The following is a 14563-nucleotide window of genomic DNA, read 5'->3' on the forward strand; positions in this document are numbered from 1 at the left end:
AGAACCAGTCAGCCATGCACAAGGAAAGCACCTTAAACTCTGTACTATCTTCTCCAGCCCCAATACATAATATGCATATATAGTACATATCTGTATATGCATTCAGGGTGGTTTCTGGCAAGCTACCCGTGATGTATTCACTATGCCAAATACAGTAACAACAAGTCTCATGATGGAGACGTTACTGAGTCCGCTTGAGCAAATCGATGAACAACGGAAGGACCGTGACTGTGATCTGTATATGCATGTACACATATATGTAGTATATACTCTCTCGGCCCCAATACATCAACGGTCATGGTCCTCCCGTTGTTCATCGATTTGCTCGAGCGGGCCCAGTAACATTGTGAGACTTGTTACTGTGTTTGGCATATCGAATACATCATGGGGAGCTTGCCAGGCTTTGCTGTGTGGGCGAGATACTGTCAGTAGCTTGCGGGGCTCTCTGAGAGGGGCGGAGGAATCGAACTCGTGTTGCCCATGTTGGCTGCGTGCAAGGCTAATGCCCTACCTGCTGTGCTATCGCTCCAGCCCGCCCCAATACATATGTACATGTATTTGTATATATATTTGGGGGAGGAGGATCTGGGGAGGGTGGAGGGTATACAAACATTGGGAAAACACCCAAAGATTCTCGGGTCTTATTCTTAGTTCCATGCTCTAGGGCAACACCCAGAGATGCTCAGGTCTTATTCCTGGCTCTGTACTCCAGGATCACTCCTGGAAATGCTCCAGGGACCATATGCAATGCCAAGGATCTAATTGGGTCCAGATGCATATAGAATAGTTGCCTTGATCTGTACATCTCTCGGACTCAGAGTTTCTATCTGTTTTTCTCAAGAATGTTTAAAGACTCTTGAAGGATCATTAGAATATCTGCATCAAATATTCAGCACTTCCAACATCTGGATTATCTATGAGTTGGTATGTGTTGATTGAGCGTTCCCTTGAGAACTGTCATATTTCACCAGTTATTTAGGTCTACTTAATTTTTAATAAACTTAGATGCTGTGATATTAATGTGTATTTTAGACTCTGTTCTATGCCCTGCTAAAATTCTTTCAAGTATGTTGATTTTGTTTTTATCTATTTGTAGAGGCATGAAATAAATTCAAATAGCAATTTTTGTTTTGCCTGTTGTAGACAGTGGTTCCACCATCAGTTCAATGCTCAAAGTTTGCTTTGGGTATACCTCCCCCAAAAAATGCATCTCAGAGGTTAGTCTAAGATGTGGGTAGCAGTTTAAATCTTACTTTAAACCACTTTAACCTGGCTCATATATTCCAAACTTGGGATAATATGTCCTGAAAATTCAGGACATATGCAGGTTTTATATTGAATAAAGGGCTTCCCCTTCTCCAGCTTGCCTCCAGCCCGGTTCTCATGCTATCCCCCAGGGTTCCATTAACCAGACTTCTCTGACTACGAAAAGTCATTTTAATGTATTTTAACTTTAACAGGAGAATCGCTATGGTTCAATATTTTTTAATTCAAAGTATACTTATAAAATGAGGCATATTAAATTTTATATATTTTTTTTGGTCGGGGGTGGGGGGCATGCCCAGCGATGTTCAAGGCTTACTCCTGGTTTGCACTCAGAGGATCAATCCTGGAGTTGCTGGGGGACCATATAGGAGTTAGGAATTGAACCCAGGAGTTAGGAATTGAACTCAGTTGTGTGCAAGGCAATGCCCTATTTGCTGAATTGATCTCTCCAGTCCCAAGATGATGAGACATAGTCATCATCTTTTAGCTGCCAGGACCAGAAGGAAAAATATAGCCCTCCTGGGGATGGAAAAAGGGTACAGAAGCAAAGGCATATGGTCTACAACGGTTTGAATCCTAGCACCACATATGGTCCCCCGAGCACTGCCAGGTGTGGCTCTGACATAGAGTTGCTCCTGAGCACAGAGCCAGGTATGGTGAGAAAAATAGAAAGCATCTAAAAGGTCAGATAAACCTCAAACTTCTCAAAAAGGGAAAAAAGGGTGTTGGCAAAGCTGTGGAGAAACAGGAACCTCAATTAATATTGGTGGGAATGTAAACTGGTCCCATTTCTGTGGAAAACAGTATGAAGAACTTTTAAAGATTTTTAAATAGAACTAGCATTTGATCTAGCAGTCACTCCAAGAGAACAGAAACATTAATTCAGAAAGAAATAGGTACACCTCGGGGCTGAAGCGACAGTACAGTGGGTAGATAGGGCATTTGCCTTGTACGCTGCCAACCAGGGTTTGATTCCCAGCATCCCATATGGTCTCCCAAATACCTTCAGGAGTAATTCCTGAATGCATGAGCTGGGAGTAACCCCTGTGCATCACCAGGTGTGACCCAACAAGAAAAAAAAAATAGGCACACCTATGTTTACCATAGCACTATATACAAAAACCAAAATAAAATTAAAAAACAAAAACAAAAAAACCTAAGTGTCCAACAGCAGATAAATAGATGATGATGAAAATGTGGTGTATACATAATGGAATACTACTCAGCCATAAGAAAAATAAAATTTTGTTTCTGCAGCAATATGGATAGATGAAAGGGGATCAAGTGAAATAAGTTAGATGTAGAAATACAAGCGTCAGATGAGATGAGTCATATGAAGGACATTGAAAAGCAAATCACAGGAACAGACTAAACTAATGGAAATAAACCCGTGGACTTAAACTGAAGAGCTGTGATCAGCAGGGATGGTGGAGGAGGGGACAGAGGTGAGAGTCCTAGTAGGGTACTAGTCCTTCATGGAGGTTGTGGTTTGGTGGCATTTATGTGAATAGATATGAAACTAAGCGACAGCACAGAAGGTAGAGTGTTTGCCTTGCATGCAGCCAACACGCAGCCATCCCTCTCAGAGAGCCCAGCAAGCAACCGAGTATCCCGCCCGCACAGCAGAGTCTGGCAAGCAACCCATGGCGTATTCAATATGCCAAAAAGAGTAACAAGTCTCACAATGGAGACGTTACTGGTGCCTGCTCAGCAAATCAATGAACAACAGGAGGACAGTGCTACAGTGCTACCCCTAAAACATATGATAAGGGGCAGGAAAGACAGAACAGCAGGCGAGGCAACAAGTTCCCAAGCACAGCTAGGAGTGATTCCTGAGCACAAAGTCTAGAATAAGCCCCGAGAAACACTGGGTATGGCTCAGAAAACAAAAATAAAATACGTAATCATGCAAACTGATGTTATTTCAATAAAAAATAAATCATGAAAAATATGAATGTGGGGGCTGGAGCGATAGCATGGCAGGTAGGTTGTTTGCCTTGCACACAGTGAACCCAGGTTCCATTTCCAGCATCCCTTGAGATTTCCTGAGCACCTCCAGGAGTAATTCCTAACTGCAGAGCCAGGAGTAACCCTGTGCATCACCGGGTCACTGTCACTGTCCTCCCGTTGTTCATCGATTTGCTTGAGCGGGCCCAGTAACATCTCCATTTTGAGACTTATTGTTACTATTTTTGGCATATTGAATACGTCGCAGGTAGCTTGCCAGGCTTTGCCGTGCAGCGAGATACTCTTGGTAGTTTGCTGGGCTCTATGAGTGGGGTGGAGGAATCAAACCCAGCTCCACCAGGCTGGCTGCACACAAGGCAAACGCCCTCCTGCTGTGCCAGCACTCCAGCCCACATCACCAGATGTGACCTTTAAAGCCCCCCCCCCCAAAAAAGATGAATGCCAAGTAAGATTTCGATTAGACTGGACACACACACTCCCAAATCATTATGCTTTGATCTAATTTTTAAAATGTTCTGTTCTGATCTGATAATAAAGCAAAATGAACACAAATGATGATAAAGACAAGTGAAACAACTAAAGTTCTCAGTTGTATCAACACAGCCTTAGTGAAGGGAAATAAAAATAATTAGGACTTCTTTCTTTAGAAAGATAAAATGAATTGGGGAATACAACAAACTTCAATGAAATCATACAAATTATAGAGTGAGTCCAGATACACAAATTAATCTAAATCCCAAATATTCAGACAACAATGTGTACCTGGAAACTTTCTGTTTTATACAGAAAATATTAAAGCATGGTAAAAAATAAAAGTTTAGCAAGTAAGTCTTTAATGGAACATATTTAAATTAAATCATGTATAGTGACACATAATGGTGAATCAAGAAAAGTAAAGAAACTTCAGCTACACCAGTAATGTCTTTTGCATCATTAAAAACAAACGTCTATCAGGACAGAAGCAATAGTACACAAAGGGTAGGGTGTTTGCTTGCATGAGGCCAACCCGAGTTCGATCCCTGGCATTCCATGTGGGTTCTCCCAAGGGCTTCCAGGAATACTACCTGACTGCAGGGCCAGGAATAACCCCTGAGCATCACCAGGTATGATCTAAATGCAAACAACAACAATAGCAACAACAACAAAAAAAAACTTTGCGTTAATAATGTTAATATTGCACATTATGGGATGAACCACAGACATTACTTAATAGGACTTTTCTTATACATATCCTTGTTCTACTTGTCTACCTGTTTATTTTAAATCTTGGAAGTCTTACAGGTTATAGGTGGTCAGAAACTAGAATAGCATCTATAAGTCTTCACTTATTCTCTATCACAGAATTTTAACAGATTAGCAAAAAATATATTTTTAAGATTTAGATTAAAATACTATGATCACCCAAATGACATTAAAAGCACAATACAATCTAGAAGACTGAAGTTTTACCCCATTTTATTGAGGAATAACTGATTCTGAGATTTTTGAGATATTTAAAGTATACAACATAATGATTTTATATATTGACACACTGTAAGTACATTTACACACTGTAAGTACATTTCCCCATATAGCTAATGTACATCTGGTACATTGTATATTTACTTTTAAATGAGAGCACATAAATACTTCTATTAGCAAATCTAAATTATGAGACACAGTATCAGTTATAATTACCATGCTACTAAGTCCTTAGACCTTATCCATAATAATTTGTTTGTTCTGACTTAAATTGTTTTGAAGACTAAGATCTAACAGAATTACTGTACTTACTTTAATCACTTAATCACTTAACTTCCCGTTAGTCGTCGATTTTCTCGAGCGGGTGCCAGTAACGTCTCCATTTGTCCCTGTCGCGTGCTAGTGTAGCCCAATGGCATCTGTTCGCTTTGGGAACATTAAGAGCCTTAAACCGATGGTTCATGATCTTCACGAAGAAGTCTGACCATCTGGTAGGTGGGCGGCCACGTGGTCTTTTGACATCCCGTGGAATCCAGTCAGTAACAGCTCTAGTCCAGCGGTTGTCTTTAAATCTCATTACGTGACCAGCCCATCTGATTTTTGACACCTTGGCAAATGAGACAGCATCCCTGATTCTTGATCGTTGACGGATGTCGGAACTCCGGATTTTTTCTCTCATTTGAGTGAAACGTGATATTCCAAGCATAGCTCTTTCTATTCTTCTTTGGGAGACCTGAATAGCATTCTCATCCTGTTTGAATAGGGCCCAGGTCTCTGAGGCATAAGTTAATGCAGGAAGAACAGTGGAATCAAAGAGATGTGCCCGGAGCCGGAGGTTCTTCGTCGTCTTAGCTATTTCTTCGACGTTCTTGAAGGCGTTCCAAGCCGCTCTCTTCCTCCTGTGCAGCTCGGGTGCCAGGTCATTTGTCATGTTGACTTCTCGACCTAGGTACACATAGCTGTTGCATTCGGAGATGGTCGTTCCGTTGAGAGTGAATGGGGCATCAGGAATGAGGCTGTTTCTCATAAACATTGTCTTCGTAAGATTCAGCTGTAGTCCTACCTTTCCACACTCACGGTCAAAGTCGGCCAGCATTTGTGCCGCTTGGCTGATGTTTAACTTATTTTAATGTACTGAAAACAGTCCCCCAAAGTTTCTACTCTAGAAATATAATCCAAATATAAAGAGAGAAGAAAATAAATCTAGCATTATCACCTCATCTTCACTGAACTTTGACAAAACAGGGTATATCTTAAAGGACTATTTTTTCTACTTGCCTGTTTCATGTTTTAAGGTAACAATAAGCTCTATGGTTATCACAAAAAATAACTTGTTATATAGATATACTTTACTTAGGCAAACAAAACAATTTTCACTTGTAGATACATCTCCATACAGGAAAAATAACATAAACATAATAAATATACCTACTCCTTTTGGAAAGCCATACATAATGGAGAAGTATATCCAAAAATGAGACACATCTGGGCACTAGGACAGTACCCGCACTGGAGCAGTTTCTTTAAACATTCTTTATGCCCTCCAAACACTGCTGAGTAAACAGGACTCACTTTGTCTGGGCCAGTGTCGCAGATCCGGTTAGTAAGTGGTATTAGCAAGTCCAAGATTCTGCAAGTAGAAAAATTCAGGAAGAATTAAAGTACATGTGAAAAGTCAGCATTCTTTCTACAGCATGAACCACTGATAAGATTTTTAAAAATAACCTCTGCATTCAGTGTACGTCTACTGCCATTAAATTATTTCTAGCTACCGACCTTCTTTAGAATTTTGTATTACTGCTAATATGAAAATCTTTAATTATATTTGAAACAGGATTAATGTTCATTCAAATAAACAGGCAATACTTTTTTATTATTTACCCTACTAGCCTATTCCCTCAAATTTAAACATTATGTCAGATACTTCAGTATCTCAAAATTATTTAAATTCATTATAATAAATGTAAACTTATGGGGCTGGAGAAATAGATAGAATAGCTGGTAAGTTTGCCTTGCAACAGCTGAACTGAGGTTGATCCCCAGCATCCCCAAGCACTGCCCTGAGCACTGTCAGGTGGGGCCCCAAAACAAAACAAATATACATATACATATCTTATATATCAGACATATATAATCGTATAACAAAATAATTACTATTTTACTATTTTCTGAGGAGCATGGCAACAAGAGCCAGAGCAAATAAGATCTGTCCCTGCATAACAGATAAGAGCTGTACCTGCAGAGCGACCCAGCAGAAATGTCTGGGCTCATTTGATAAGCACCAGGGATCTGATCTTGAGTCTCACCCAAACCCCAAGAATTGTCACCTACGCTTAGCGAGTCATTTCTAACTGCAGCATCTAGCACTAATTGGAATTGGACCAGGGCAAAGCAGAGTTGGAAAGGTCAGTAATGCTAAACTTCATGTGATTGGACCATCCTCTTAAGTCACCCGCGATGTGTTCAATATGCCAAACACAGTAACAACAAAATCTCCAATGGAGATGTTACTGGGCCCGCTCGAGCAAATCGATGCACAATGGGAGGGCCTTTATCCTTTATCCTCTTAAGCCGAGGCCCGCTATGAAGTATGTGTGTATTTGGCAATAGAGTGAGCAGCCATCAGCTGTCTCCTGGAGTGGTTTCTCCACGGGCCTGGCATCCTTCGCCCCACGTCTGCCCCGGACCCAGTGCGCAACATGTCTGGGCACTTTGGGGAAAAACTGTTCCCCAACAATTTTCCTTCTTTCATTCTCTTCTAAATAAAAGAACCTTAATTATTATTTTTAACTAGTACATTTTTCTAAGATAATGAGCGACATGACATCTCTTCGATCAGGAAAAGATGTGAATTTCTGCTAAAATATTCTATTCTCAGAAAGGGCAATATTTTAGACTCTCAGGATGATTTATAAGGAAATTGATAGCTAAGTAAGAAAAACTGTAAAGAAAATCATCTCAATTAATTCTTAGATAATTTTCAAACTGACCTTTGGTCATCAGCTGAAAACAAATCTAATCTGCACTTCTAAAATTAAAAATAAAACTACAGGGATAAAGTAAACCAGGAAATCCTTCCTATTTCTTGGAAAAGTAGCAGGATATGCCAACTCTCCCTTTAACATCCTTTCTCTTTACTACTCTCCCTTATGTACAGAAGTATAATATTTAAGGAGAATTTATATTCATAGGGGTTTACTTAGCTTGTGGTGTATAAAGGAAACATCAGTGAAAATCTCAAGACAGTGTAACACGCTGGAGTGTCAGTGCAGCAGGTAAAGCCCTTGTGTTGCATGCAGCCAGCTGGAGTTTAATCCCTACCACCCTTGGGTCCCCCAAGCACAGCCAGGTGTAAGTCTTAAGCACAGGCAGCTGTGGTCCAAAAACAAAACAAACCCCCCCAAAAAAAAAAACTCAGTACCACTAAGGACAAGAGGGTTTTTATTAGCAATTTAAAATTCAGAATATAATTATAAGTAAAATTTATTCCAAATAAAGTATCACAAAGAAAGAAACATTAAAATTTAAAGCCCAGGAATTCTGTTCAAGTACTCAAATAATCTGCTTAAATTCTCTTAAATTTAATGATTCAAATTTTTTTATTTGTTGAAAAATTATACTCTTCCACAAGGCACACACATGCTTATAAATATCTTCCTTTGGCTGTTGTTTTTCCATTTGGGGGCCACATGCATCTGTGCTCAGGGTTAACACAGAACATCCTGTTCTGTGTTAGGGTAACATTTCTGGCTATTTAAAAGAACCACAAGCACTGCCTGGGATAAAACCAAGGCAAGACAAGCATCTTAACTCCTGTAGTCTCCCTCCAATCCCCAAATATTTGTTTTAAATTTTTTTATTTTATTAAAAAAACTAGGATTTTAAAAATTATTGATAGCTTCGCTTTAGGCATGTAATATTTCAGCACCAAACACACCACACGATAAATATCTTTAAGGAAATAGTAATAAAATAGCAGGCCATCTAGTGACATAATACTTACACTGCAGAATGTTTTCCTACTAAACTTGATGACTTCACCGATAAATGAAAACATTTCATTTTTTAAATTAATTATTAATATGCATGAGCATGCAAAAATTATTATAGTATAACTAAGACTTCTAATACAAAAAACATGTATTTTAAGTAGCTGTTCAGGAGCAATTTGTCAAAATATGTTAAAATTAAGAATAGGGTTATCAGATTCAAGAATTCCCTTCCTCCCTTACTAAACTTTCTCCTCACTGCCCCCTCTCCCTGTCTTCATCTCTGTCTCTTTCTCTCTCTCACTCTCTCAAATAGCAAAACTTAGAGATTTCTGGTCACAGAAGAATTATAATAGAAGCATTGACAAGTACTGGGTTGGACTGGAGATAAAGAGACGTCCAACCAGTCCAACCAAAGGGTTAGACACAGGGATTCCCGAACCCATACCAAAGACGGACCTCTAGCAAGGTCACAGTGTCAGAAGACTCCCAGGGTAGCAAATTTGAATACAATGAATGAACCCATCAGATCTAGACTACAGATACCCAGGATAAACTGGAGGAAAAGTGGAGAAGCATGGCCTTTTTTTGATTGAAAAGTCAAAGAAAGACTTACCTCCTGAAAAAAGCCCGGCCTTCTTTTGTCTCTGTGGAACAATTAGTGGGGAGGTGGATCTAGGTACTGAGCAAACTGACCCAGCAAACTAGTGAAGAAAGAACTAGTTAGGGTTTGGCCCTGAGACATCAAGGCCTGTCCCAGAGGTTTACTGATTTCCTTTTAAGCACGAGACCGTCTTTAACTCCTGTTTAACACTTACTGTGCATGGCCCATCTGCACAGCTGCGTGAATAGGTAACTGCCAGTTGTCCTCATTACAGTAAAGATATGGGTCAGCCCTACTGGACAACAAATGCGCTACACAGCTCGTGTGACCCTCCTGAGTAGCAATGAACAAGGGAATCGCTTTGTCCAAGGCCTGGCAGTTGACATTCGCACCTAACACAGAATGAAATATTTAACAGATAATTCTCTTTTAAGCACAAAGATATAACTATCATAAATATCAAAGCAGTTATGATAAAAAGGGTTTCATAATACAATATTTTCTCTTCTGAGTGGATTTTTTTATGTAAACATTGATCCTCCTCACTTGATTTTGTTTGTCTTTGCTTTCAAGTCAGCAAGAAACAAGTGATTACTAATTTCAGAATTCATTTTTAACTAAAACAAAAATCTTAGTCATTGGAATAATTATATTCCAGTCCTTCCTCCAACAAGGACTATGTGGGCCTGGGTAATCAATTAAATATGGTAAGTGCAGGGACAGGAGAGATAACTCAAGGACTAGCTTGTGCACGTGTGCTTTCCAGAAAGCCCAGGCTCAAGCTCTGACAACACAGCATCCCTGATCACCACCACTAAGACTGAAAGGGAGAAAGGGAAGGAGGGAGGGAAGAGGGGGAGGGAGGGAGGGAGAGAGGGAGAAAAAAAGGGAGGGGGAGGGGTAAGGGAGGAGGGAGGAAGGAAGGAGGGAGAAGTGAAGGGGAGATCAAACTCATGTTAAAGGTAAAGGTAAAGGCGCTCCCGCTGATCGTCGATTTGCTCGAGCGGGCCCAGTAACGTCTCCATTGGAGACTTTGTTGTTACTGTGTCTGGCATATCAAATACTCTCGGTAGCTTGCCGGGCTCTCTGAGAGGGGCGGAGGAATCGAACTCGGGTCAGCCATGTTGGCCGCTTGTAAGGCGAACGCCCTACCCGCTGTGCTATCGCTCCAGCAAACTCATGTTAGGTGCAAGAAAAGCAAAAGCCCTACCCACTGTACTAACTCTCTAGCCCCCAAGGAGAAAGAACGTGTACTGACAATAAAATTCTATAAATGCACTTTGAATAAGCTAGACTCTAGAAAAGGGTAAAAACTAAGCAAAACACAAATTATAAGTTAAAGATTTTATGGAACCTGAAACTGGAGAGATAGTCCAACATGCAAGGTGCTTGCATTAAATAAGGCTAATCCAGGCTCATACCCCAGCACCCCATATGGTTCCCTGAGCACTACCAGGAATGATTCCTGAGTGCAGAGCTGAGAGTAAACCCTGAGCACTGCAAGGTGTGGCCGAAAATAAAACCAAAACAAAGGGGGTAGGGCTGTGGAACCTTAAGAAATTCTAACTAGATTTCAACATGTCTACATACATATCTGCTTGACATACGCAAGGTGGATGCTTCACCTATTACCACTTTCAGAAAGACTAAATCAAGAAAGAAAACCACTTATCTTTCTTTAAGCCTGCTCATTTTTGACTGACAATTTCAAAATATCAGAAAGAATAGGAAGCAGGCCTGTAGGATTACAGGTTGGAAAGATGGGAAAATGACAGATAATTCACTGAAAGGAAAGTCATTTTAAGGAGCCAGAAACATACAGAGTCACATTATGACCGAATTACATCATCTTTTCAATTTAATGTAACTACTCAGGGAGGAGAAAAGAAAAAAAGAACTTTTTGCACAAGCAAAACAAAACAGGTATTTAGTACTCCAGGAGAGCAGCCAAGAAGAGAGCCATTAGGGGCAATTCAACCTGTTTATTCAGAGTATTGTCACACACTAATATCTGGAACTTGTGGAACCAGAAGATATTAGCCTGAGATTGTTAATAATACTAATAATAATAGCACTGTCCTCCCATTGTTCATTGATTTGCTCAAGCGGGCGCCAGTAAAGTCTCCATTGTGAGACTTACTACTGGTTTTTGGCATATTGAATACACAACAGCGAGCTTGCCAGGTTCTGCCATGTGGGCGGAATACTCTTGGTAGCTTGTAGTAGTAATAATAATATAATAATAAAGTAATAATATAGTAATATTATCAATACTATACTAATAATATAGTAATATCACTTGATCACATGACATTCCATTATTCATCAATTTGCTTGAGCAGCACCAGTAACGTCTCCATTCTTCCTGTCGTGTGCTAGTGTAGCTCAATGAAATCTGCTCGCTCCATCTACACCAAGAGCCTTTATCAGGGTCTTGACAAAGAAGTCTGACAATCTCGTTGGTGGGTGGCCATGCGATCTTTTGATTTCCTGTGGAATCCAGTCAGTAACGGCTCTAGTCCAGCAGTCATCTCCAAATCGCATTACGTGTCCAGCCCATCTGATTTTCGATTCCTTGGCAAAGGATACAGCGTCCCTGATTTTCGATCATTGACAGAGGTCGGAACTCTGGATTCTTTCTCTCACTTAAGTGAAGCATGATACTCGAAGCACAGCTCTTTTGATTCCTCTTTGGGTGACCCAAATAGCGTTTTCATCCTATTTTCATAGGACCCAGGTCTCTGAGGCATATGTTAATGCAGGAAGAACAATAGAATTGAAGAGATGTGCCCAGAGCTAGAGGTTCTTCATCCTCGTAGCTATTTCAACACTTTTGAAGGAGTTCCAAGCTGCTCTCTTCCTCCTGTGCAACTCAGGTGCCAGGTCATTTGTCATGTTTACTTCTTGACCTAGGTACATGTAATTGTTGAAATCAGAGATGTTCATTCCATTCAAAGTGAATGGAATGTCAGGAACGAGTCCGTTTCTCATAAATATTATCTTTGTGAGATTCAGCTGTAGTCCTACCTTTCCACTCACCGTCAAAGTTGACCAGCATTTGTGTCGCTTGGCTAATGTTTGGTGTTATTAGAACAATGTCATCAGCAAAGCAGAGGTGGTGTAGTAGCCGACTGTCTATTGTCACTCCCATTCCTTCTCATTCCATTTGTCACATGATGTTCTTGAGGGTGGCACCGAAGAGTTTTGGTGAAATGGTATCACCCTGCCGAACCCCTCTCTTGACATGGATGATCACATCCTTGTAGAATGGTGAGATCCTGGTAGTGAATCCATAATAGAGCTCCAGAGGATCCTGATGTATTGAGTTTGAGTGCCCTGTTTGGCTAGGGCTTTGATGACCACTTCAATCTCAACAGAACAAAAGACCTTCTTTAAATCAACGAATGTTAGACAGAGCAGCATCTTGAACTCCCGAGAAACCTCAGTGAGCTTGGATACAGCGTGGATATGGTTGATCATGCTGAATCCTTTTAGGAACCTGGCACGCTCACATGGTTGTCCTTCATCTAGTGTTCTGCCAATCCTATTCAGGATGGCTTGTAGAGGACAGACAATAGGCAGATCCGGCGATAGTTGCCAGTGTCGTGGACATCTCCCTTCTTGTACAGTAGAGTAGTCCTGCTGGTTTTCCATTGGGATGGAACCTTGCATTCAGACAGATAGCGTGTGAAGAGCCAAGCCCGTGTACTGATGAGTACTGACAGCAGGTTCTTCAGGTATTCAGGTCTGACCTTGTCTGTGCCAGGCAGGTGTTGTTCGCTTCTTTACTGATGAAATGGCGTGTTGGATTTCAGAAGGGAAAATGTTGGGAATGACATATGCATCCTGCGGAATTTGGCTTGTGGGCAAGTGGACATGGCTATCGAAGAGATCCGAGTAGAAGTCATGGATAATCTTCTCCATTGCCCTTCTGTAAAATGTGATAGATCCATCAGGACATTGGAGGGCAGTCATCCTGGTCTTGTTGTTGGTGAAGAACAGGCAAGCATTGCAAATGATTTTCCCAGCTTCTGCCATATTTGCCAGCACTGTTGCTCTTCTCTTTTTGAGGTCTTCCTTTATCACTTCTCTGAAGTGATTTGCGAGCTCATACATAAGCTTGTGATTGCCTGAGGATTGCTCCATAACAGTTGATGAATAAGCTTGAGAGTTTTTGAAGACAGGTCTCTGTGGCTTTCTCTCTCTTGGTGTTCCTAGCATAGTCATGGAGGTGTTGAACCAGTCAATCATATTCTTTGCCAATGTTGTTAACGATGTCATCTTCCCATGTTTCCAAAATAGTACCAAAGAGCTCCCAGTTAGCTGTTGTTCTGGGAGTTCTCTTCTTAAACTTTGCAGCCCTTTCTCCCCGCTCCATAAAGTAGAATCTTGCATGAAGGGGACGGTGGTCCGATCCCATTTGAAATTTTGGGAGAACAGTGACATCGGTCAGGCAAAACTGTCGACTGAATATGATGTGGTCAATTTCGTTGTGGAACTGTCCACGGGGAGACTCCAATGTCCAACATTTAGATTCGGTCTTCTGAAACTGTGAGTTACCATGGATGGTCTTGGTCAACATGATGAACTCAGACAGTCTCTCACCCTGTCTGTTCCATTCTAGGTCATGGGTCCTGATGTGGAGTTCTTTAGCTGATCTTCTCGGTCCTATCTTGGCATTAAAATCACCAACAATGATCTTATAGAAGGCGTGGTCTTCTTTATATAACTTCTCCAGCTCCATGTAGAACTTGTCAATTTCTCCTTCATCATAGTTAGATGTTGGTGCGTAGACAACGAAGATAGAAACTGCCGGCACTGAGCCATGTCCATCTGCTGACATACCGAATTCCACAGGATGGATATGTCATCTCAATGTTCTCCCTTCCAAAATCCGACACGCAATTTGTCAGTAAGGAAATGAACAGCACCCAGCCCAGACAAGGTCAGACCTGAAAACCTGACGAACCTGCCATCAGTACTCATCAATACACTGGCTCGGCTCTTCACACGCTACCTGTGTAAGGTTCCATCCCAATGGAAAACCAGCAGGACTGTACTACTGTACAAGAAGGGAGACATCCATGACATTGCAACTACAGCCGATCTGCCTATTGTTTGTCATCTACAAGTTGTTCACTCGAATCATCCTGAATAGTTATGTGTACATATGTTGCAAATTCAACATGATGAATAGCCTGGCACCTGAGTTGCACAGGAGGAAGAGAGAGAGTGGCTTGGAAGTGGCTTGGCCTTCAAGAGTGTCGAAGAAATA

At 41.0% G+C, this 14563-nt stretch overlaps 1 protein-coding gene across 1 annotated transcript in view; it reads right to left on the bottom strand.

Moving 5' to 3' along the window:
- Nucleotides 1–14563, bottom strand: part of LOC130046072 (ankyrin repeat and SOCS box protein 3-like) — a 178093-nt gene that overhangs the window by 20546 nt on the left and 142984 nt on the right. The window contains exons 6-7 of the mRNA XM_056138987.1: nt 9503–9680; nt 6128–6325 (exon numbers count right to left, since the gene is read on the bottom strand). Coding sequence (XP_055994962.1) covers nt 6128–6325; nt 9503–9680 — 376 coding nt within the window. The remainder of the gene's footprint in view (nt 1–6127; nt 6326–9502; nt 9681–14563) is intronic.

Source organism: Sorex fumeus, unplaced genomic scaffold, assembly GCF_029834395.1.
Source record: "Sorex fumeus unplaced genomic scaffold, SorFum_2.1 ptg000131l, whole genome shotgun sequence".
Classification (NCBI taxonomy): domain Eukaryota; kingdom Metazoa; phylum Chordata; class Mammalia; order Eulipotyphla; family Soricidae; genus Sorex; species Sorex fumeus.